Raw genomic sequence first — 24,775 nt, 5'->3', positions numbered from 1 at the left:
ATCCCTTCGAGGCCTTAACCACTTGTCATGGGATCATGTGATGCTTTTCTGCAGTCTGTCCTTCTGCCTGTCTGAATTCTTTTTGAGAGCTATGAAGTGGCTTTTCACCTTGCACTAAAAGAAACTTTACCGTTCACGTGGTACAGCTGGCTCTATCAGTAATGTGTGATACAGTTTTCACATGATGGTAGTGGGGTCTTATAGAGTCATCCCGATGTAAACACCTGGGATGCTCAGTACCTTGCATAAAGTTCTAGAATCCCCTTAGCTGGGTTATCCTGCTGGCCAGCTGTACTTGCACTTGGCAACAGAGCTAGTTTTAGAGTTCTAAGCTTTAAAGTGAAAGTTACTGTGGCGAAGGCAAAACCAACAAAACCACCCAGCCTTCTCTTACAATCGTTATTTGGTGACCTGTGCTTTAAGACCAGCACCGAGCACAATCAGTGCACGGCTTACTAACGATGCTCACTGAGCACACTGCAATCTGAGTATTCCGTAATTCAGAACATTTCTGAGGCATGTTCTCATGTATGCTGCTGCCACTGCTGCCATCATACCACATGTGCTGTATTGGAATGTCCCTCAAAAAATCAATTTTTGGGCATGCCTCCCTGTGAATTTTAAATATGTTGCATGTTGTGTCCAGACATGGCATGGGGGTTTTTTTTATACTATTTGTGCTTAATTATAACTGTTCTTGTCAGTTATGTGCAATGAAGGACTGATGATCAGTGCTTTTGAAAAGCAGTGCGATTAGTAATAATGAGAACATCTGGTAAGTTGGCAGTTTTACTCCAGATGTTACTTTATCCACGTTATGCTGATGCTTGGTTTTAAAGTGAGTGTCCATTTTATTAGATCATTCAGCTTTTGCTTCTCATCATTCTATCACAGGAGCCAGGGATTTTAGCTACTGCTGAACTGGAGCAATCTGTGTTCTATCTCTAGACTTAACGTGCCACTGTACGTTGCTGTCAGCATGTTTAAACTTCATCTAGTTACTGTGGAAGTATGTTGCTGGAGCACTTAAACCTATCATAAGTATTTTCATTTTGCAGAGTGCCAGATCTTAGTGCCAAATCCTTGATATGTTTAGTACTTTAATACTGAAAGATTTAGATCTCTACTAAAGCTATAGAAAACCCTTTTATTTTCCGAAATGAACATCCTCTTGCATTAACACAGAAAAGCAGTAATAACTGACTTTAAATCTGGAATGCTGATCTCCTTACCCTCTATTTCAGGTCAGGTCTTCAACACTGATTTTAAAACTGTCACGCAAATCAGTAGCAGGAACATCTAGGACATAAGGGAACTAATAACGTTTCAATTTCACATTGGTGAAATAAAATAAATTGTTTCTGTATCCTTTAAACTTCTAATTTAATTAATTCTGTTTACATTTTAGTCCCTGAGGTGGAAGGGGAAACAGACAGCATTAGTGCCCTGTGCTCTCAGATCACCAGTGCTTTCAGCACACCATCAGAAGATCCCTTCTCTTCGGCCCCCATGACAAAACCAGTGACAGTAGTCGCACCACAGTCTCCTGCCTTTCAAGGTTTGTGATTTCTTTGCACGCTGTGGTCATGCTGACTGAGGCCTGAATGCACATAATGTTGCTTTTCAGTAACACCTGGTCTTAATTTCTTGTGCAAGTCCTATTATCAGTATTCTGGGGGAATGCATCCTGCTTTATTCATCTTGTCTGTGTAGTTATTCTGTGTTTTGGTTTTTAACAAGAAGTTCATGCACCTACCACACGATAGTTATCTGTAGAAGAGACTGGGTTTGAGATAATGACTATCTGAACTTTCTGCCTCCTGAATTGCAAAAACCTTAACAACTGAGTCTCACAGGAACTAAATCCCACAAGGGAAGAGATTTTTGTGCCACCACATGATTACTGTTTTTCACACAAACTCTTATAAAAGTTGTGGAGAGATGGCCAACTATAGAACTCGTAGCAGCCTCTCATCTTCATTTCACTCATATGCTCTTATACAAGTTGTGTGAAAAAATAACCTCTCCTTGTTAAATGTAGTTACTGTTATTTTGCACCTATAATTTGTTCTTCTCTTGAATCTAAAATTAATCATACAGTAACTTCTGGTGAGCCATATCTCTTATCTATAAAAACAACAAATTTAACTTCAGCCAATCATCAGAACTCAAGATCTCATCAAATACATAAAAATCCACCATCCCACAATTCTGTTAACAAGTGTTGGATTGGTGAAATGGAATTTACTACCTTTAGTGGCTGTCAGTCCAAGTTGGCTAATTTACACAAAATGCTGTCATGTGGAAGTGTCTAAGAATTGTTGTATGTTGGTAGATATGACATGGTCCACTAACATTCCAGTCATGTGCATGTCTTGCATGAATTAATTGCACTGATGTTGTCTGCTCCCATTTTAGTTAATGGTACTGCCTCTGCCTTCTGTGTGCTTGCTGCTAAACCATCCCAAGCTGCTGTAATGTCCACAGCTCTGCCAGTTCGGGAAACCAATCCTTGGGCTCATGCTCCTGCTGCTCATACTGGAGCTGCAGCTGTGGTCGCTGGTAAGAGTGGAAGTGAATCCTCTGCATTGCTATGAGAACTTGAATCAAAAGCATAATCGAGCCCTTGAGACAGTTGTCAGTGCCCCTTAATGGCAAGTGGAAGGAACACTAACAAAAGCTGGAAGTAGTAGCGTTTTGCACAACTGGATGGAGGGAAGCGATGAACTTGCTGGTTCTGGGTCTATAAACTGGAGTGATTCTTATTTTGGCAGCATTTTAGAAAATCCACTGCTTAAAAAGGAAGTAATGAGATTGTGTGTGTGGAGGTGAAGGGAAAAGCATCTTTTGTGTGTTCTTTCCACTAAGATATGCAAACGGAGATCAAGTTTGGTACTTAAAGGCTTTAGAGGTTCATTTCTTCTGTTTAATATGTTTAGTCTGTCCCTCCAGTCCTAGTCTATAGTTATATACAATGTAAGGTGGTACTTGAAATGGCTGTCAGCCATGTGGACATGTGTGCTACCAAACTGTCCTGATGTAAACTCAGCTTGGAAAGAGCAACTTTGCTACTGAAATAGTAGGTTCTGCTTCGCCTTGTAAGAGTACCAGGGACATTTTCATTAAGACAGGGACCCTGAGCTCTGCCTCGAACAGTTTCCTGCTGTAGAAACAGCAGTAAACCAATCTTTAGGTGGCATTTAACGAGATCAGGCTGAATGAAGACTACTGAGCAGTAATGATTTTCCGCTTCTCCGAAACACCCGGTAGCACAAGAATTGCAGAGCCATCTCTATCAGGTCATATGGGAGGGAAAGAGAATTTGAAACTGGAGGGAGAAGGAAAAGCAGAATTCAGCTGGTGGGAGATAGTTTTGAAACTGTGGGAGGAATGGAAATGATGGTGTGTGGTTCTTGTTGTGGTTTTTTTTCTTGATGGTGGTGGGTTTTTTTAAATTGTTGAAGATGAACGAGTTAAAAATCAGAACTGTTTTTATGGAAGGAAAGTCTAAAATGCTACGTGTTGAGCATTGCCAAAAGGTTTGAGAGGTTAACAGCTTGAGTTATACCTGAAAAGAGTAAGGGAAAAGTGGAGATGGAGGAAGAACATAAACAAAGGAGTCATAGTAAGTACAGCTTACATATTATATAGTCATTTGATTAGATGTATTGCCTTAAATGTTCATGTATATTGTAGTGAGCGCTTACACTTCAGCATGTATGGGACAGAAAAACAAATGTTGTCTTAAACTCCCAGTACCATTACATTTTTGTCCTATAGAGGGTAATTTAGGATACAGAGCAAATGAGTCTTAAAAACAGTTCCTTATAGCTTGATGTTTTAATTGACCAGGCCTGAGCCTCAGAAACTGATACTCCCCAGTTAGAGGAATTAGTGGTTATGGACTAGATCATTGCTCCCAAGTTATGAGTGCAGGTGGCAGCCCTCCTGCATGCCCTGAAGTCTCAGATCTCTGCTCTTTAAAAAAAAAAAAAAAAATAAAATTTCCACCTCTTGACCAACGTCGTCCTATAACAGAACAGTACAGTGGATGCATAAAGATGCTTCCAGTGTTGGTGGCAGTCTGTCCTGTGGAGAGAGGAGGCCTGTCTGTCCTTGTGTACATCCTCCAGCCTTGCTAACTGATTAAAGGGTGAGGACTGGAAACATTAATGAGTTCCCTGCGCTTTCCTTCCCAGGCACTGAATGGAGCAGCACCTCCTCAGGCGCAGCCTCACCAAGTCCTTTCCAAGGAAACCACAGACGTACTCCCTCGGAGGCAGACCGCTGGTTGGAAGAGGTCTCAAAGACTGTCAGAGCCCAGCAGCAGCCAGCCCCAGCCCCACAGCCACTCCTCCAGCCTCCTCCAGCCGCTTCCCAGTCAGCACCAGCCTTCCCAGTCAGCACCTTCATTGCTCCTCAGCCTGTGCCGGTGGGTGTGGTGCCGCCCATGCAGCCACCGTTTATTCCAGCGCAGCCCTACGCCGTAGCAAACGGGATGACCTATGCGGCCCCAAGCGTACCTGTGGTGGGAATCACACCTTCCCAGATGGTGGCCAACGTCTTTGGCACGGCGAGCCACGCTCCCGCAGCCCATCCGCACCAGTCACCCAGTCTTGTCAAACAGCAGACGCTCCCTCAGTACGAAAGCAACAGCGCTACCGCCAGCCCTTTCTTCCACCCGCCTGCGCAGCACAACGGCTCCGCGGCTTTCAACGGCGTTGAGGGTGGGAAATGGGCTGCAGAGGACAAGCATTCGCAGCCCCCTGCCGCTGCGCCGCAGGTAGACCCCTTCGAAGCACAGTGGGCGGCACTGGAGAGCAAGACAAAGCAGCGCACCAACCCCTCGCCAACTAACCCCTTCTCCAGTGATTTACAGAAGACATTTGAGATTGAACTCTAAGCAGTCCCAGAGGGGGTGGATAAATTGTACATTAGGATAGAGGGATAAAGGGAGCAGAGGGGACTGTTTGTGATCAGTTTGCTTTGATAATCCCAAAGGTCCCTTCAAACAAAAATGGGTTAGAAAGAGGGAGCAATTACGGGAAGGATATAAACATACAGAGAATTTACCGTGCAGTTCTTAAGAAATGCTGGAGCTGCCCCAGTCTGCATTCCCTCCTCACTTGGAGAGCTGGAAGTCGAACAGAGCAAAGAAAGGCACCCAGTCCCAAAGCCTGTTCTGCAGAAACATCGATTATCTCACAGAAAGGGAGGCAGATTTTGTACCCGTGTCCTTCCGATGCCATGTGAGTCCTGGACGTTCCCCCTCAGGGAAAAATTGGGGTGGGGTGGGGTGGGGGTGGATATGGGTGGGAGATCGTCACCTGCTTAGCAAAAGCTGGGTTTGTGGAAAAAAAGTTGAGCTTCCATTTTGAGTAACACAGTGAATATTATATGTAAAGAATAAAGTAAAGCCAAAATCTTTATTTTTATGCATTTAGAATATTTTAAATAGTCGGTTATTAAAAGCTGTATGAGTTGTAAGTAATCTTGCCAAAGGTTAAAAACAAAGGGGGTTGGATGTAAGAAATTGTACATAAGATTGATTTATCTCCGATTCTTATTGTAAGTAATATTGGGGGGTGGAAAAGGGGGCTCTAGCTTGTTCTTGTATCTGTTCATTGTAAGTAGCATATTGCAACAACAATCACAACCCAGTAAGTCATGATAGTGTAGTTTTAAATAAAGAAAATTAAAGAACAGTATTGTCATGGTTTGAAAACCATGGGGAAAATTTACTGGTTTTTATCGGAATGAAGCTACATGTTATATATAGTATGGGTTTTTTCCTTTCATGTATTGCTGCAGTTTTGTTGTCTTAATCTATTGGTTCTAACACTACTGTGACAACTTACTGTAATCATATCTACATCCTGGGACTACCTGGGAAACCATTTTATGTTTGTCTGTCAATAGATCTTAGAGGTTTTTAACTTTGTTTTTATTTTTTTTTTCCACTGATTTGTGAAACCTTGTGGTTAAGGCTGCAGCTGGTCCAGGTTCTGCCTCTGGTGACTTGTGAAAACCATCTCATTTAAACTTTACTTTTAAACTTTGGCCTTACAAGCAAATGTAAGTTATATATATTTGTACTGATGATTTATAATCCGCTTTAACAAAAATAAATGTTGGTGGTAGAAGCACTGTCTGTGAAAGCTTTATTCCCCTCCCCCCTTTCAGTTTTCAGCATTTGCCCTTCTGGGTGTCCTCTGTTATCAGGGGGATGTAGACAAGCCCTGCTTGCCAACCTGGAAGCTCCGTAATGCTATCTTAGCACCTCTCACTTTGTACACCATGTGAGGTTACCTTGAACTTTGAGACTTGCAGATATCCTTGCTAATTAAAGCTCTGAAATGCAGGGCTTTACTGAAAACAGCAGATAATGCGTTTACATCACTGTATTTTCTAACACTGAGTATTTACATACAGACAGATACGAAGACAGTAATATTCAAAAAGGAAAACTCACTTTGTTTTCTTTTCCCTACTACTAAAAGGAGTGCAGATCCTAAGAGCCACATAAGACAGTGTATTTTCATACCTTTTCTGTTCTCCCAGTAAGTTGATGCCTACTGTGTTAGTAGGACTGTTTCTTACTGCATTCTGGTGGTTTTAGACCTCAAGAAAAGTCAGACTTTGTAACCTGAAGGGGAAGAAATGTTCCCTTTGTTGGGCTCTAGTGTTCGAGCTTGCCAGCAGTTTCCATTTCCAGAGTACAGCAAGTCTCGCAGGGACACGGTCAGTTCTTACCTGTGTTCAGTATGGTATGAATAGTCATGACCAACACTCCCTATAGTGTTGGATTTGGTACCAAAGCTTTTTTTTTTAGCTTTCAAAAAGCAAGCAAATACTTGTATACATTTCTAATAGAACAGGCTGTACGTGCTTGCTTTCCTGCTAGTGCCATAGCTTTCACAGCAGTGCCCAGTGTAGCTACACCCCTCCCCTGCCCCAGAGATAACAGTGAAGGAGATAGAGCCTTCCTACAATCCATTGGTTAGGGAAGAAAATTAACATCTTGATTCTCAAAAAAATTCACTTAGGCAGTTAAGTGGCACTATATTGAGGGGAAAGCTCAGCTTGCCAAACAGAAGAAACGTAAAAGACCCTTTAGTTAACTAGTACAGTGCTGGCATGTATTTAAAGCAGAGAACTGCACGCCTTCAAATACCAGCCATACTACCCAAGGAGTTCAGGACAGACACTTCACTGAGCACCTTCAGCACTGACGTCCTGCCCATCAGAACCATCAGAATGCGGGTGCCTGTTACAGCCCTCACGAGGCTTGAGAAAGTGTTCCCTGGCCACAGCTTAAATGAAAGCTGACTAAGGAGAATATCTAAATATTCTAAAAATAGAGCCTCTGACATGGTAGGAAGGGCTGTTATAGAACTCTGGCTGCTTATTCTGGGACAAAAAGGTCTGATACAACCACAGTAACTCCAACTGTGCTCCTGAGCAGGTCCACAGCCCTTGCCTATGCTCTGTGCCTGCCGCACGGCAACTGAGAGGTCTTCACTAAGACTGGAATTTACATGGTCTGTGATACATCCTTGGTCTCAATAGAGAGTCACACTATATACTAAAACACAAAAATATCCTATGCACCAAAAAAAAAAAAAAAAGGTGCTAGTCTTTATGTTAAAGGCAAGATCATGTTCAAACACAATTAGAAGGTCTCAGGACCCTCTAATTGTGCTTGAATATCCAATGAAGACAACTTCAAACCTTATACTGTAATGCCTTAGAGCAGAGGAAGTTTTCACTAATCAAATTAAAGGGTCTTAACTGCAAAACAAGTATTTTTGTCTTTTTCTAGCAAGCAGAAACTCTCAGACCACAGACCCAAATAGCTGTGTGACTGTCACCTCTTGCGCCTTTACTGGATTGCTTCTAAACTTTTCATTTTGTTCGCATCTTAAAGCAGCGTTTCCAAGCCTGAAGACACACCTCTGCTGAAGAGGGTGCAATCATTAGGTTAGTAATTCTTATTTTTAGGTGCAGATGAACTGGTTTACTGGATTTAGAGTCCAAACCAGCTTTAGGCTGTCAAGCCTGGGGATTTACACCTATGTATTAGTGCTGCCCTGAGTACTGAGTCTGGACTCAAGGAGAGGAGAGTGGTGTGAGAACAGCCCTGAATTAGCAGCTGCCTTCCTCAGAAGTCTTAACAGAAGGGGACAAAAAAAAAAAAAAAAAACCAGCACCAAAAACCACCACCACCCCAACCAAATCATCAACATCAACACTACACAACGGTCTGCTAGTTTATAGCTACATCTATACAAATAATAAATGGATGATGGTGCTAATTAATATGATTAACTCATCCAAGCCTCAGCAGGGAGTTTTGAAATGAGGAAGAGGGGGCCTGTTAGGCTGATGCTAGGGTACAACAATACTGTGGAGACTGTAAATAATGCTTTTTTCAGAAGTTATACTTCCATTTTGAGAGACTGAAGACACCCAAGAGCCTTTCCTGATTTAACAAATCATGCCATAATCTCACCTCCCCACACACAACCCCACTTAATGCCCGACATTTTCACAGCCTCACACGCTTGTTACCCCTCTGTTCATCTTGAAACAAAGGATGCTTTTCAGCTACAGCTGTTGTGCATGTGAAGTCCTCGCTGGTCAGCCCACAGCAGCAGGAATCGGCCCAGGCCACACGCAGGGGCAGGCTCTCCGAGACCAGAGCAGATCATGGGAAGGTTTATCCTGGCAAGACAAATGCCCTTACATGCATTTCTATGTGTATATTATTCGCCTCCCCAAGTTCAAACTCAAGGCAATGCTACCACCAAGCCTAACTTTGCAATAAAGTCAACAGCACAGTTCTGTCTCAGAAAAAAAAAAAAATTATCTGCAGAGCCTTCCTAGAGTGAGTGAAATTTTAACTGCAGCATCTCAGAATAATAGTGTTGGTATATTCATCTAAATTACCCTTAACATTCAGGAAGGGCTAAAAGTATTCTTCTATTTTGTGTTACGCTTTCTGTGAGGCATTGCTTCTGCAGTTTCACTCCAAAGCTGATTACAGTCAAGTAGAAACCAAACAGACCCAACTAGAAATTTTTCTCAGGTCTACTGGAATACAACAGGTATGGTAACATGACATTACAGCTGTATCCCTAAAGCTCGTAATCTCATAGGACCTGAACACTAATTTTATATGCATCAAGCTGTTTCTCATGGCCAGAGCCCTTGGCATTGAGGTGGAAAGTGCCCTCCAGGATTACAAATGTTCATCACTCATTAGTGGTTTGGTTAAGCCAGATCAGGACCATCTTCAAACACTTCAGAGATGATTTTTTTAAGAGCACTTCTCTTGCGTGCTTGTATGAAGAATTGGTCTCTCCCTCTTTCATGCTGGTTATCTGCCTCCTCTAAAGTCACAGTGCCCTTACATTCCCAGTGTCATCTTGTTCTGTGAATGACAGTAGCTACCCTTAAGTGAAGAGATGGATTTGCTACAGCAAGGCATATGGGGGGTGGAGAAAGAAGTTTGCAATAAACTTGAGGGTGGTGGGTCTCCTGCCTTGGAACAATTACACCCACTACACTCTTCAATTCACCCTCTTGAGCTTTCCAGCAGGGCAGACCTCTCAGAACAGTTTCATGAAGGAAAAGGACAAAGTTCAGACTTCAATCTTACAATCCATCACCTGTGGCCGTGGAGGTGTCAGTCACCCACGGTGATGGTGGGGCCTGTCCTGCGGCTGGTAGCGAGAGCAGCTGGCGCAGCAGAAGCTGGAGTAGTACTGGTTCCCGCAGAGCTGGGCCTGCAGGATCAGGTCGCAGTTGGCGAGATGTGGCTGGTCCACGCACTCTCTGCTCAGGTCCACAACGTGGTTCACAGCAGCTGCAGCCAAGCAGAAGGTAAAGCAGCTGTAAATACACTGCCAGGGCTTATCCTCAGATTTCATTTCCCTCCCAAAACACACAGCAGCTTCCTGCTTTCTCCACCCTGCCAGTTCTAAGGGGATTGTTTTAAATATAGTCCAATACCAAGGATGAGAGAGAAACTGGTATCTCTGGTGAATACAGTAGCAGAATTCTGTTTTGGGGGCTGATCCCACTCTACACCCTGTGTAAAGCCATCTGGACGGTGTCCAGACTTCAAATACGAATCTTGCAGCAGACTATTTGGTCAACCAACTATGGCATTTTGGCCTCAGGAAGTTAATTAGACTCCCAGCACCCTGGTGTGTGTTCCCCCTGCCCTGCTTTTCTGACCCAGGGAACGCGGGGCTCCTCAGGCAGCACAACCAGAGAGGCCGAGGTCGGTGGTGGATGGGCACAGGCGATGCGCAGACTTACAACAGTGGCCAAGAGGCCGGCACGATGCTGGGGAAGCGGGGAGGACAGGTTGTACTCACTGCTAGGCCTGCTCCTCAGCACTTTCACCTCCGTGCTGGCACTGACGGAGTTGCTGCTGCTGTAGGCGCTGCATGTGTAGGATCCCTCATCAGCCTCTTGAACGTTGCTTATGATCAGGCTTCCATCCTGGGACAGGTGGATGTGGTGACCATCTGCCCGCATAGGGACTCCGTTCCTGTGGTGAAAAACATTTTGTATCACCATTCCCACCCATGGGGGCTAAAGGAGCTCCCTGTGCTCTTTGGAAGAGGTGAATTTTTACAAATTCAGCAGGAAGGAACAAGAAATCTTTTGTCATGACCTGGCTCTGCAACTGTATAGTAACACGAGCCCAAGTGAGTCTGCATCCGTCAGCTCGTTGTCTGCGTGGGAGGTAGCGAGCTGTGTGCTCGGTATAAAGACATTGCCCTTTCCACTATTACATATTTTTGAGGTTTGAGGAACTATGAGAAAATCCAGGGTGCCTTTCCCTCTCTCCAGGTTGTGGTCTGGCAGTGCTTATTAGGCTGGCACTGATAGCAGCCAGGTTGCTTGAGGAACATATGGGGTAGTGAGCAATGTGCCCTCTTTTCCTCTCCCTTAGAAGTGTTTTCAAAAAAAAAAAGTTTAAAATACCAGCAAGATTGTGTGTGTTGCTGCTGATATACTCTGTGCCCAACAGGAAAACTGGCTGAATTATGAACTCCTAGTTACCAAGGAAATGAAATTTGTTTCACTGAAAAGGGTTTCATTCAAAGTCTGAAACTTACATCATTTTGTTTACTGAAATACCAAACTTACGCATGGAAGAAAAGCTCTCTTTGTCAGATGGCCCACTTCAGTCCTAACCCTTGAAGTAAAGGGATTTAAACAATTACCAATCCATCTCTCTGGATCCTTTGAAAGACTGCTATAAAACAGAGCTGATTATTTTCAAAAAGGGAAAAAACCTGCCACCGCACACTTGCACAAGTTCAGAATTTCTCTGTAGACCATCAAGAGAAGGGGACACAGCTTTTCCTTTACCTTCATTAAACACTTTAAATTCTCTTTTACTCACACTTGAGCGTAGAGGCATAGAACTGTCGCAGCAGGAAGCTCGGAGAAGAGTTGCTGTTATGGTAGGCGCTAAAACGTTTGTTAGGGTTAGGCACAGAGAGTTTTGTAAAGATCAACTGAACACCTTCCTCTGGTTACTCACTTTTAGTTTTTGCTATTGTAATGTATGTCACTAGCTTTCCAGCATGGAGCCATTCTAAACTCCATGAAATCTTAGGTTCAAGTATGTTTTCCTCCTTATTTGGCTGGAACATGAACTTGGAGACCACTACATCCCACAGGGATCTTGCTCAGGATTTTTAGGGTAATATGTAAGTTGATTAGGGAAGGGCAGGTGATGCTGAGGCTGAGAACTCTCTCTTTCTCTTACCTGGCAGGCATCCTGCATTGTTATTTGGAGGGTGAGGAGGTTCAGGAAGAGAAGGCAAGTTCTGTTTCACTTTAGCTCACCTTGACCACCTTATATTCACATTGTTGCCAGTCACTGTACAATGAAGCTGAGCAGTCCCTCCCTCAGGTACCGTGATGCTCGGAAGAAGACCAGTGATCCTCAGCTCTCCTAAGCCAGAAGGGAAATCATCAGTAGCAGAAGGACAACGCCATGCTGCCCCAGTAGCAGGACCATTCCCTCATGGGAAAAGCCCAGTGTACACAACGATGAGCTACGAGCCCCTAGGCCTTGAAACAGCATGTTTGGAGCTATGATGCTCTTGCTATCCTAAGGAATTTGGCCCAAGCAAGGGCAAGTAGAAGAGGCCTTGAAGAGCTTTTTCCTTCAGCTGAACACAGGCACCTCACATGCACAGAAGAACCACCTCCTTAGTTCCTCTTGCTCCTATACCTGTTCCACACCAGTGTCCCAGGAACAAGGCCCTGAAAGTCACTCTTTCTGCTCTATTAGCCCCTCTACCCAGCTACCCGGAGCACCACGATCTACTAGACACACACAAGCCAACCTTGGGTAAAACAACCCACTCTTCCCTTGCCCTCACGCTGCCTGTTGAATGTCAGGTGTGAAGCCAGGAGGCATGGCCAGACAAGAAACCCACACTGCCCAGCCCTCCCCGTTTCCTGCTTGTGTGCACACACGTGTGTGCCTACGGACCTGCCACGCATGCGTCCGCCCAGCCAGTACCTAGAGGTTGGAACAGGACCTGACGCTGGTCCCGGTCACGTCCATTGGAGGCAACGCAGGTAAAGAAGCCGACATCTTCAGAGCTGACGCGGCTGATCACCAGGGCCCCATCTGACTGCTGCCTGTGTCTGGGGAGCAAAACCAGAAAGCCCCTCAGCCTGTGCTTGGGTCAGAGTGGGACTCCAGCCACCAGAGCTGAAGCTGAACCTCGTGCACAGCTTTAGAGTAATGCTGAGCAAAGGTTTAGCAACAGCTCAGTTCAACCTGTAATGCAACTCCTGGTCCTCAAATCCCAGTACAACTGCTGAAGCCTCTGGAAGAGCTCACTGCTAGAGCAGCTTGTGGGAGCAGAGGGTGAGGGGAGCTGCAGAGAACAGCACTAGGAGCTGTGGAAGTTCACTGCAGGTGCCCTGATCTCTCTCTTTGCTTTGAAACTCTGCCCTGGCTCACAGACCAGCCGGATTTTGGCAAGTTTGCTTGCCGTGTGTCCTCTTTTTGCTAATCTTGTGGATGAACGAATTCCAGCTTCGGCTCACTTGTAGACCCTGTATCACAGCTGTTCACTGGAGGGTGCCATGTCCAGGCTTTGATCTGTGAGCGAGGCTGGGACAGTTGGGCCCGTACCGTCTGGCCCCAACAGAAAAAGCTGCCCAGCCCAAAGCAGGACAGGCCCCAGCTGCACGGCCAGCAGCTCCATTCCCTCAGAGAGGAGAGAGGGGAGACAAGGTAAGGAGGCGGCTCTCCTCCACACGAACCTGCCTGTGAGGATGGTGGGGGCACCTGGGATCTCACCTGGGAGAGGAGAGGGGCTGCCCATCTTTCTGCCACTCAATGGTGAGAGCCGGCGATGCTTCCACAGCGCAGGGCAGTCTGACTCTCTCCCCGATGTTGGCCTCCACTACTGAGGGCTCGCTCTTATCCATCCTCAATCTGCAAAGCCCACAAGCACAGCAAAAGATGCAGAAACTTCTTCCTTCAGCATTTGACCTCCAACACAAGGCTTTTTAAATCACATGCCTTATTTTTTGCCTCCAAAGGGAAAGGGTGGTTTCCACACTCCCATCAGGACTCTGAACCTTGCCATTACCAACATTCACTCACAACATTCAGAAAAGAGCAGCCTCCATCAGCTCCTGCTCCAGTTCAGCACAGCTTGGTGCTGCACTCCCGCGAGCCAGCTTAACCCTTTAGAGATAGCAACCCTGTTTCTTATGGCACCCCTCTGGATAACAGCCTAGGAAGTGTTAACAACACGAGCACATGGCAAAAAAAGTCCTGAACAGGGCACCAAGCACGCTTCCCCCAAGGTGCTTCTCTAGCACACAAAACCAAACAGATATATTTTGGGGATGTGAAAAGCCCATTGCAATCACCTGACCGCACTCAAGGCCCAGGAGTTGGCCAACCTCTTCATGTGGCAGAAAGGCTGAGGTCAGGCTCTCACACCACCCATCTCTTCATGTGCTTTGCTCTCTTATAAGTACAGCTAAATACCATTTTACAAGGAAACTAAACCCTGATGTTCTCAGAGTCTAATAGAACATCATCTCCCTCACCCTCATTCTCTGCCCTGAATTCTTGATCTCAAAAAACAAAACCAAAGAGCCTTAATTCAACATTTTTAATTCAATGAGTCACTTATTTCTGCTTTGAGGCAGAAGCAGCTAAGGAGATTGCTGGGGAGTTCAGCGAATTGGCTAGGCTTTATGTTGTAAACTCAAAAGAAGGGAGAGATCAGATCATGGTCTCATTTAATCGGAAGCCCCAACATGCTTCATTTAAGGTAAAAATAAATTGTATGCTTTTATTTCTGTGGGGCCTAGAAGCACCACAATAACAAGCAAGAAGCTACAAAATATGCACCCAGTATGTGAGGAGAGTTTTGAGTCAAACTGGTTTGTTTACAAAATATTTAAAATAAATGGGTGGGGGCTAAATTAACTGGAGCTTTTTTAAATATACTACATATGCCTGTGTTGTGCTAGTTAAACAGTTCCTATTTGCTTTTTTATAGAACAGGTTTCTCTTTCTGCTTACACTAACTTGGACATCTAAGGATACTGCCCCTGGTATTTCTACTTTCATTTGAAAATAGCTCCTTTGCTGTCAGCCTCCCTGCACATTTTTGCTCAGAATATGCTTCTCTCAAGAGACCCTCAGGGAGGACAGAAGACAGCTTGTGACTGGGATCTTCCCCCGCTCCTGTTGTCAGCAGTTCAGTACTACTTGCTTCCCAACCGTGCCCCAGAACAGCTGACCCAAGACCTTTCCAATCTTTGGCTTTTCTACATGAAGAGATGCCATATGGTTCATCAGCTGGGCATGGTGGACAAACTGTTGCTGTATGTGAACTTACCTGTAAGTGAATTGCTGATGCACAGAGGAACTGGCTGCCTGCGCAACCTTCCCGCCTCTGGAGAGCTCACGATGCTGCTGATTTTCCTTGTGAAGGACCTGACCTCTCTCGCCCTCTGCCAGAACAGCATTCTGGTACTCTATTCAAAATAAAATGCCATATGTGAATGAAAGGACACTTCTTGCTGTGGCCTCTTGCGTAGGGTTTCTATGAGCTTGGGAGAGCTTGCTGAACTGGAGCCAAAGAGCCCTTCAGCCATCTGTTTTCTGGCTGACTAGTGCAGTAAGCCTGCGTTGTCTGCTAATGAGAGTCACAGACCTGCAGGCAAGCAATTTTAGACTCCTTTCTCTCCTCTGTCAGTGAACATGTTGCAGCATCCCTTAGGCCACAATGCCTTCTGCCCCATGTGCCATTGCTGTGATAAAGCACACTTCAGAGATTGAAGGCTACAGGGTGCCTTGCTGGCCCATCTTTTGAGACTAGTCTTTCATATTTTTATGTTTTTGTTTCTTAAATAAGGCACATTTTTCAGAACAGGGAATTGTTTGTTACCCAGCAGGACCTGTTTGGGCAAAACACAAAACATGAATGTACCAGCACAGAGAGCTATAGCAGACAGGTCACGTTATAATGTGAGATGGAGAGTCCAGGAAACTGCAGAAAACCGTTTTCTGGAGTCTCATGTCTGGGATCAGGAGGCAGCTGATGGGTCTTGGGGAGGAAGATGTGCTCACTGTGCTGAAAATGGGGTGGGTTACAGTCAAGCCACAACTCCAGTTAGGGGGTGGCTCTGCAGGAGAAGAAGTGCTTTAGGGCTAAGGCTTTATCAAAAGGCAACACCAAAAGAAGCTTTGCTGCCTGCACACTGCCTCTTGGCACCCCTACAGCGGAGGAGACCGACGACTTTGCCTGGCTCTTGGGACGTCCCTGCCATAGAGTGAAGGCAACGCTGCTGGCACAGCGTGGCAGCAGAGGAAGTTTGTTCCCACAGCTGGCTTTGTGGCTCCAGTTGTCAACAACTGTCAACAAGGAGCCCTGAGCTACCTTTTTGGTCGTAAGTGGAAGGTAAGTCACCTATGATCTGTAACTGAATCTGTCGTCTCTCTGTCCTCTCGTCAGAAATCAGACATGTGTAAGTCCCAGCATCCTCCAGTTTGACATGGCTGATCACTAAGGAGCTGTCGGAGCGGTAGGTGTGCCTGCGAGAGGAGCAAGGATAAAAAGGATGAATAGCCTCTGCCTGGCCACCATGTAGTGCCCTACCCAGCTTAGAAAAAAAACAAAACCCTGTTGACCAGAGAGGGATCACAGGCAGGGGAAATAACTGGGAGAAAGGAGGCCAGGAACAGAGAGAAAACTGAGGTAGGAGAACAGGGAACTGCTTTCAGCAAACCTCTCCCATGGGGAGGCAAACTGCCCTTCCAGGCAGGAACGTGAGCCCCAGCAGTCATCTGCAAACAGAAGAGCATAACTGGGCCCTTCTTAACTGTGATTTTTCACAACACAAAGTGACCGTCTGGCTCCAAACTGTTGCTGGAAACAGACCTCCCAGGAAAAACAGACTTTAAAAGTAGTTTTAAAAAAACCCTATATCTTGAATGTGACTGCCAGAAACTTCCAGCCAGAGGAACTCTGAGTTATTTGGCTACAAGCTTCACCTAGACTACTGACTTAGTGCTGCCCCATAACACCAGCCAACACCTCAATACTATTGCAGGCTGTATCAGTTTCTGTTGTGGACACACCAGGGGCACAGTTCATGCTCTTAGTCAACACATGGGCTTGTTTAATTATTTATCTATTTATTTTTAAAGAATGTTAACACCAAGATTACAAAGAAAGCGGGCAAGCATATCGGACGCTCTGCCCAGCAAGGAGCTCATCTGCTCTACAATGAAGGGGCTGAGCTCACCTGTCAGAGGAGACTGGTTGGCTGTCCTTCATCCACTCCACTCTGGAAAAGGGGGACATGCCTGTCTTGCAGACCAGCTGGACATTTTGTCCCATGACTGCTGTCACAAGAGAGGGCTTGGCTTCCTCCAGGATGGTTCTGAAAGAGAAAGCCATTCCACTGACATCTCTGCTGCCCTCCTCTCCTCTGGGTCCTCTAATGTGGCTCTGCATGAGTCACAACCACAGGGCAAAGCAGGACCGGCTGCCTAGTCAGCTCTGAGCAGATGCAACATGTGGGGAGCCCTTTCCTACAAAGCAAAGGCTGCTCTGGACAGAATGAATGCTCCAGGAAGAGAGAGTCCTACAAGCCCTCTTTTCTGAAGGAACTAGATTTAGCTCAGCACACAGACACAGATCCAGCACAGACACACTCATATCTAGCTCTACGCACTCCTGATTTTTGGGGTGACACTGTCTGGGTCCTGACCCAAACTCTGCATCTTAAAAGCCTTCCCTAGAACAATCCACTCCTGCTCCATGCAGTGCTGAGATAAAGGCTCTGAAGTTAGAGAGTCAGCTAAATTTGTTTGTGAGAACAAGCAAAACACCTATGGATTTTCATTTATGGTGTAAGAATGCCTCGCAAGACCCCAGGATCCTGCAGTCTTTTCACACACCATACTTCCAGTGCCTGTCAGAGAGCAGGGAGTGTGCAAGAAAAGAGACAGCAGGGCCTGAATAACTTAATTTACCAAAGGGCTACATGTACAGCAAATCCCTTGCCGGGTATTCCCAGTTAGCTGGTCCCAGTTGGGGCAACACTTTTACTCCAGAGGAAGCTGTACTGATGCTTCACAATGAGCTGGCAAAACAGGGGAAAAAAAAAAAAAAATTCATCACCTGTGCAGAGTCCGTGCTGGGAATGAGTCTGCAGACACCTGGTGCCCAAATCCCTCCGTCATGGAAACACCCGCTCCGAAAGCCTTGTGCCACTGCTTGCCCTCATGTGCTGGCACCTCCTGGGCATTGTTGCTCTGCCTCTCGGAGGGCCCCGGCACGGCTGTTTCCCACCAGTGCCGCTGGCTCAGGCTGTCCCATCTGCTCTGCTGGGTGCCCCAGCGCTGGCTCTCCAGCACGCCAGTCCTTGGCAAAGACTCTGGCGGCACCTCACTTCTCCAGCTGTCCTGTCTGTGGCTGTCTTGTGTGGGGTGTGAAGCCACATAGGCTCTTCCTTCTTGGCTGTGACTTGCAGACTCTCTCAGGGGTGGCTGCTGCAGACCCCAAGCATCCCCGGTATGAGAGCGGGAGCCAGTGTGCTGGCGTTGCAGGGCTCTGGTGCCAGAAGAGGGCCGGTGCTCCAGAGGACTGACTCCCACAGAGTTGTGGCACGCTCTCACGCACTCCTCCTCCGAGGCAAAGCTGTTTTTATTGCCGTGACAGCCACCGTACCAAAACCGGTTGCACTTGCCAACAACAGCCACAAAGTACCAGCGAGTGGTCCAGTTCGTGCAGGGGCCGTGGGCACTGGGCAGCAGGCACATGACAGGATATGCTACCAAAAAGTGCAGAACAGAGGGAGATGTGAGGGTCATGAAGCACGAAGGTTTGGGCGCTTCAAGCCACCTACCTAGATGATCTCATGGGCCTTGTGGGCAAAGGGCAGGTGGGAAACCTGAGTTTGCACCTGGCTCTGCTTTGAAATTGGGCAGCTGCTCACATGTTTCTTTCTGCCCCAGTTTTGCCACTGCTGGAAGGAGAACCAACCTCAGAGACATTTCTGAATCTAGATACTAGACAGATGTTTTATGACCATTCTTGGGGAACTGTGCAGCTGCAAGGTTAGCTCTGGGGCTTCCTCTCCTGCAAGGAACACGTGGCTGCTGTTTGCACATTTCCAGCCCACAAAGCAAGTGGATTAGACCCAGTTGTGAAGCCTCATGAACTACAGAACACCCTTTCACACACTGATATGAATTGGAGCACAGCCCAATGTGTCTACAAACGGCCCTGTGCTCTGAGTCACAGGTATCACAGCCACATGCTGACAAACACGGGATGCAGGGCTCTGACTGAAGGGTCCTTTGCCAAGCTATGGTTCAGCAGAGAGGATCCAGAGAGCTTTCCCTTTCCCCAGGGCAGCCCCACTGGGCTGACCACCAAGCAATTTCTGTGCTGTGGCAAAAGGGCAAGGCAACGCAGCAGCGATGTGCCTGCAGAGGATACAGCTGGAACTAGAGGAGCAGAGATGCTTTTGTCCAGCAGCTCTGGTGCCCTCACAGGACAGCAGGCACTATATTGAACTCTGCTGGCTGAAAAATTCCATGCAGCCTTGAGCAACACCTCCATCCTTAGCTGTAGCTCTCATTCCACCCCTGTCCATGGGCTGTCTGAAGGCTGAGCATGGCTCTACTTTCTCAGTGAGGCCATATAACTCCTAAACCCAGGTAACTCATTTGGAGCACTACAGGATGCACCAGGGTGTCTACTCAGGGGCAAACATCTCCCCAGAAGTCCTACAGACTGACAGAGACCACGCAAACGCACTTCTGTCCAACTATCAGCAGAGGACAACAAGAATTTCTGCGGTAGCTGACAGAACTAAACCGTGTGGCTGCTTTTCTATGCTCCCTCCAAGCTTCCCTTGCCTCAGCCAACAGGCAGAATTTGTTTTCAAAGAAATAATTGACTACATTTTACAGAAAGTGGAATCTCTACACAGGAAACTTCCACAGACTACTGGATTCTGTAGGACTCCTCCTACATTTCTAAACCAAGAAGCCAAAGCATCACTTACGGTAGTTGGGCCTATTGAGACATCCTTCCCCTTGAGGGCCTGAAGCTGAAGCGACATTGTCAAAACAGCATCCGTACAAGGAACTGCGGCACTCACCCGAGGGGTACTGCTGGGACAAGGCTTGGCTTGCCTTAGAGACAGGAATTGAAAGCCAGAAGTTATCACGCACACATGAGGACAGTAGCACATGCAAGGCACCATGTCCAAGCTGTCGGCTGCAGGAGGCCAGCTGTTAGAGGAACCACTATGTGGTCTTTTTGCCTTCTAGAGGCTTTCATGATGAGAAGGGGTGGGAAACGGCTGTCAGTGATGGAGCCAGGGCTGCACTTCTCTGCAAGACAGACTTCACCAGTCCAGCAGCAGGCTGTTTTTTTCAGCTGGCCTCACTAAGCACCCCAGGCTATGAGGCAAATTACCTCCTGACTAATTTGCCCTCAACTGATCTGCAGAGTTGACAAAGGCAACAAAGAGGGGCCAAGTTTTTCCCACTTTTTCTCCTAGAAATCGGATGGCAAGTTTCAGACCGACAGAAATTTGATTACTCAGGATTATTCTATCAGTTCTACATAGGATGCTCTTCTACTTCTCAGACATCTCCCAGCCACCCACTCTGTCCCCTGTTTACAGAGGATCACAGGTGGATGCCCCAGACTGACCAGGAGCAAAGTGAGCCAAAGGGCTGATACCATGCCTGGAGTATTGGTTCTCCAGCATTACAGGCAGAGATAAAGTACAACAGAAACCCACAACCTGAGTCACCAGGGTCGAATCTGAATCTTTATCTGACAGATGGCTAGAATACAGAGGGTTTTGTACTTACTATTGGAGCAGCTGCAGTGGGCTGATTTCTGCTCGCTTGAACATCACGGTAATATTGTGGGCATCCCATGTTGTTTGGACCCTGGGCAGACGATACTCCATCAGGACAGCATCCATACCTACGGGCAGAGGCAGGAGGGCTGCAGTGGTACCTGACCTGCCTGGCTCAACAGGCACAGGCTGCGAGTTTCAGCCAGCCCCAGGAAAGGCAATGCCTCCCTGATCAGGCCTATCTACTCTCAGCTACCTGTTTCGGTGACAAGTGCTGAAGGGGCAACCTCTCCCCAGAGGGCCTGAAGCCAGAGTGTGTCCATCTGGGCAGCAGCCGTGTGGGCTCCGGTGACAGTCCTGGGAGCTGGTCCCAGCAGCGCGGTCCTGAGAGGAGCTGAGCTGATGGGAACCCGATGAGCGTGACAAGGACTCCCAGTGAACAGGCAACAAGTTGATGCCACGATCCTGGCTGGGTGGGGTGTGGTGATTCCCAGAAGTACTATGGATTGTGGAGCTCCCAGGGAGCATCATTTCATCACCAGAATCTGTGGAGAGAACTCCTATAAGCATGCAGGTTAGCATCAAAACCCGGTCAGTTTTCCTCACTTGTGCTCTCTTCCACCTGTTCAGGACTACACAGCAGGCTTTTCCATATCAGGATTTCACCTGAATGTGTGCCTTCTGGTCCACTATTCTGGATTTAGTTGTGCTGAGGTTCTTCTGCTCACTGCCCTGATTATTCTTCCTGTTGTCCCACGAGAAATGACCTGCCACATTACTGTGGTCATCTCACACAGTCCTTTCTGTGCTGTGCTGCCATCCAGCGAGATCTGGACAGGCTAGAGAGTTGGGTGGGGAAAAATTTAATGAAATATAACAAGGGAAAATGTAGAGTCTTGCATCTGGGCAGGAACAACCCCAGGTTCCAGTATAGGTTGGGGAATGACCTATTAGAGAGCAGTGTAGGGGAAAGGGACCTGGGGGTCCTGGTGGACAGCAGGATGACCATGAGCCAGCACTGTGCCCTTGTGGCCAAGAAGGCCAATGGCATCCTGGGGTGTATTAGAAGGGGGGTGGTTAGCAGGTCGAGAGAGGTTCTGCTTCCCCTCTACTCTGCCCTGGTGAGACCTCATCTGGAATATTGTGTCCAGTTCTGGGCCCCTCAGTTCAAGAAGGACAGGGAACTGCTGGACAGAGTCCAGCGCAGGGCAATGAAGATGATTAAGGGAGTGGAGCATCTCCCTTATGAGGAAAGGCTGAGGGAGCTGGGTCTCTTTAGCTTGGAGAAGAGGAGACTGAGGGGTGACCTCATCAATGTTTATAAATATATAAAGGGTGGGTGTCACGAGGATGGAGCCAGGCTCTTCTCGGTGACAACCAACAGTAAGACAAGGGGTAATGGGTTCAAGCTGGAACACAAGAGGTTCCACTTAAATTTGAGAAGAAACTTCTTCTCAGTGAGGGTGACGGAACACTGGAACAGGCTGCCCAGGGGGGTTGTGGATTCTCCTTCTCTGGAGACATTCAAAACCCGCCTGGACGCCTTCCTGTGTAACCTCACCTAGGCGTTCCTGCCCTGGCAGGGGGATTGGACTAGATGATCTTTCGAGGTCCCTTCCAATCCCTAACATTCTGTGATTCTGTGATTCTTCTTCCTACGATCTGCTTTGGGCAGCATCCGCATTCCTCTCAGCCAGCACTTAAGACCTGCTGCCAGAGCCTGGGATCTATACACTGTACAGTCTCTTCTGCATCGACAGATTCAAATACTGCTCACTGTTGTGTAAAAGCATCTACACTTTGTCCTTGGCTTCACAGATTTCTAGAAGCTCATGAAATGAATGAGAGAAATAAAGAAAAAGAGGAACCTTTCCCTTACCACACTCTGTTTCAAGTCCACCATCACCAAAAACCCAAACTAACCAAATTCTTCCAAACCTGTGGCAGGGCTCTTTGGGTTGTAACGTGTCAGCAAAGACTGGCGAGCGACATCGTATCCCATAGTGTCCTGCATGCTGGGGACCTCTGCAAAGAGAGACATACACAAAATAAGTGCAGTCAGTCCAGCTCTGTGTTCTAATTATTGCAAATGCATCCAACAGACTAAAGGTGATGAAAATGCTTCTCTTCTCCTGGAACAGCTGCTGAACAGCAATTGGATTCGACTGGATTGTTAGGACAACAACCTGCAATGGGCAGGCTGACAAAAGTCAGCATTTCAACTCTGGCATAAAGGCTAGACACAGGCAGCAAGGAAAATCTTCTGAGCAGTTGTGTGTCCTTTATAGCTGGCTCACAGAGGGATGAGAGCTGGCTCTAATTTTTGGTTACTGAGCCTGCACAGATTGCTGTCCTTCCTGATGGTGAGTACTGGGATCAGTCTGCAGCATGGACTGGGACAGAGCCATCACCCAGTACTGAATTCAAAATGAACACATACCAATGTTGTTCTCAAGCCTGTTATGTACATTTCAAACAGCATGGGTACTGGTGCTCTGAAGATGCCATGGTTATGTGCACAAAATATAAACACAGAGGATGGAGACAGGCAGGTAAGAAGCTGAGAACAGCTGCTGCAGAGCTGGGAATTTCTACTCCTAAACAAAAGTGTCTTAGGAAAAGCTAGGTGTGCAGCAACACCACTCACGCTGTGGCAGGTAGCAGGGCTGCATGTTGCAGCTGCCCAGGGTGGCTGGTTTCTGTGGCTGGATGGCTTTGCACGTCTCAGGACTGTAGTATTTGGAGTCGCCGTCAGCGCAAATGACTTGGCGTGTCCGGATGCCTGAATTGCAGCTCTTCGAACACTTGGGCACAGAGACAAGGCATGTGAGCAGGCAACAGAGGCCGAATGCAGAAACCCCACAGGCCAGAAGCGTGAAACAGCTGCATGATTAGCTGCAGGCTGAGCACAGCTTCCTCCACCAAGATACAGCAAACAATACTTCATCTGGATTAATCTGGATAATTAGAAAACCATACTTTAAACCATTTTACCAAATGTTGCACCTAGCCCTGAAGCATCAGGCTCTGAGCCATGATCAGCCTGTAATATCCAGGTGAGCTGCTGTTACCCACAGTGGTGTGTCAGGGAGCTGGAGTCAATGGTTTCAGCCTGGCCTGAAGGCATCTCAATACTATGGGGATCCGCCAGCTGTGAGAGAGTCAGCTTTGAACTGTGCATTCAAAACCAACAGTTTGCAAAGTGAAAGCAAACTGGTGGTTTTCTTTAAGCAGCTAACTGGAGTTCCTCTCACTGGAAGCTGTGGATGAGGAGGGACCAACAAGCAGCAGCTCAGGGGAGGAGAGAGGAGGCTGGTATCTGTGTAATGTACCTGCTCATGGGCAAGCTCTACAAACACTGGGAGAGTATTTCTCTCTCTTACTCAGATGTAGGTAGGAACCCTATCAGAAAGCCACAGGCCGGGAAAGATCAGTTTAAGGTAGGCAACTTCTTTAGCTGTTATTAAAACTTGGCCCACATCTCATGAAGAACCAGATGTAACATGTTTTAACTCAGAACAATCTGGTCGGGTTAGCACAGAAGGGAAAATGTGTGTTTGAAAGTCACCTGATGCATTTGATCTGCCCCTACCTTCTCCCCCTGGCACTTTTCCCAGGTTGTCTGTCTCCCTCCACGAAGGCAAGACTAATCCAGCTGAAGCACAGTTTATCTGAACAATTACAAAAATGTACTTTAAACCATATCACCAAACACAATGACCAGTCCTGAAGCCTGGAGCTCTGAGCCATACTCGGCCAGAGAGTTGTTCTGCTATTCATAGCAATGGAGTGAACAATTGGGAATAAACAGCAAGAGTGGATTGTTTCAGCTTATTGGCTGCATTTTGCCACTGCCACTGCAACTATAATCCCCCCCTCAGAAGGATTTATTTTTGTAGCAGCTGCACACAAAGCAGGCAGCAGATTAACTGGAGCATCACTAGTACCAGTTACAGTGCAACTGTGAGCCAAGGGACGGGTAATGAAGCAGTACATGCTGCCAGCCCCAGCCATCGTGCAGGCTGCACGGATCAAAGCTGGCTTGTGAGGAGCACAGCAATATAATCAGTTATTTCTGAATCATGAAAGTGGGATGCTCACCAGGCCCCAGTCTCCAATGTGCCACCCAATTTCCTGGACGCAGTTCTCCTTAAGGCAGGGCTGGGTGGCCGGGGGCTTTGGCTCCATGAGGCAGGCGAAGTCCTGAGCCTGAGAGCCCTGCTGAGTTCTGCAGGTCACCGTCCGGGTCTGAACCCCTTCCCCACAGCTGGCTGAGCACTGCAGAAAGGAGCCCAACAATTACAAGGAAGCACCTGGTTTCCACTTGCATTTCCAGGCTGTGCTCCCTAACATTAGGGCAGAG

The 24,775-nt window shown here is 47.1% G+C and overlaps 2 protein-coding genes across 5 annotated transcripts in view; one reads left to right on the top strand and one right to left on the bottom strand.

Moving 5' to 3' along the window:
• The window catches only part of NUMB (NUMB endocytic adaptor protein), a 94,772-nt gene extending 89,481 nt beyond the window's left edge, over positions 1 to 5,291 (top strand). For 3 of the 4 annotated variants that reach the window (XM_065635370.1, XM_065635369.1, XM_065635368.1), the window contains 2 exons: positions 1,409 to 1,558; positions 4,200 to 5,291. In XM_065635370.1, the coding sequence (XP_065491442.1) occupies positions 1,409 to 1,558; positions 4,200 to 4,903 (854 nt within the window). In that variant the 3' untranslated portion in view covers positions 4,904 to 5,291. Of the gene's footprint in view, positions 1 to 1,408; positions 1,559 to 2,418; positions 2,563 to 4,199 lie in introns of all 4 variants that reach the window. The other variant, XM_065635367.1, reaches the window with a different exon arrangement.
• A 4,401-nt stretch (positions 5,292 to 9,692) lies between these two features.
• PAPLN (papilin, proteoglycan like sulfated glycoprotein) overlaps positions 9,693 to 24,775 on the bottom strand; it is a 53,174-nt gene continuing 38,091 nt past the window's right edge. Inside the window, exons 14-28 of the mRNA XM_065636111.1 lie at positions 24,514 to 24,690; positions 23,060 to 23,216; positions 22,351 to 22,437; positions 20,669 to 20,957; positions 20,423 to 20,540; positions 19,603 to 19,732; positions 17,709 to 18,360; positions 16,828 to 16,965; positions 15,990 to 16,114; positions 14,916 to 15,054; positions 13,352 to 13,489; positions 12,560 to 12,687; positions 11,875 to 11,983; positions 10,386 to 10,561; positions 9,693 to 9,868 (exon numbers count right to left, since the gene is read on the bottom strand). Of these exons, the coding sequence (XP_065492183.1) occupies positions 9,693 to 9,868; positions 10,386 to 10,561; positions 11,875 to 11,983; positions 12,560 to 12,687; positions 13,352 to 13,489; positions 14,916 to 15,054; positions 15,990 to 16,114; positions 16,828 to 16,965; positions 17,709 to 18,360; positions 19,603 to 19,732; positions 20,423 to 20,540; positions 20,669 to 20,957; positions 22,351 to 22,437; positions 23,060 to 23,216; positions 24,514 to 24,690 (2,739 nt within the window). The remainder of the gene's footprint in view (positions 9,869 to 10,385; positions 10,562 to 11,874; positions 11,984 to 12,559; positions 12,688 to 13,351; positions 13,490 to 14,915; positions 15,055 to 15,989; positions 16,115 to 16,827; positions 16,966 to 17,708; positions 18,361 to 19,602; positions 19,733 to 20,422; positions 20,541 to 20,668; positions 20,958 to 22,350; positions 22,438 to 23,059; positions 23,217 to 24,513; positions 24,691 to 24,775) is intronic.

This window comes from Caloenas nicobarica, chromosome 5 (genome assembly GCF_036013445.1).
Source record: "Caloenas nicobarica isolate bCalNic1 chromosome 5, bCalNic1.hap1, whole genome shotgun sequence".
Lineage (NCBI taxonomy): Eukaryota > Metazoa > Chordata > Aves > Columbiformes > Columbidae > Caloenas > Caloenas nicobarica.
Note: the sequence above shows the minus strand (reverse complement) of the source record. Positions and strands in the feature narration are given on the sequence as shown.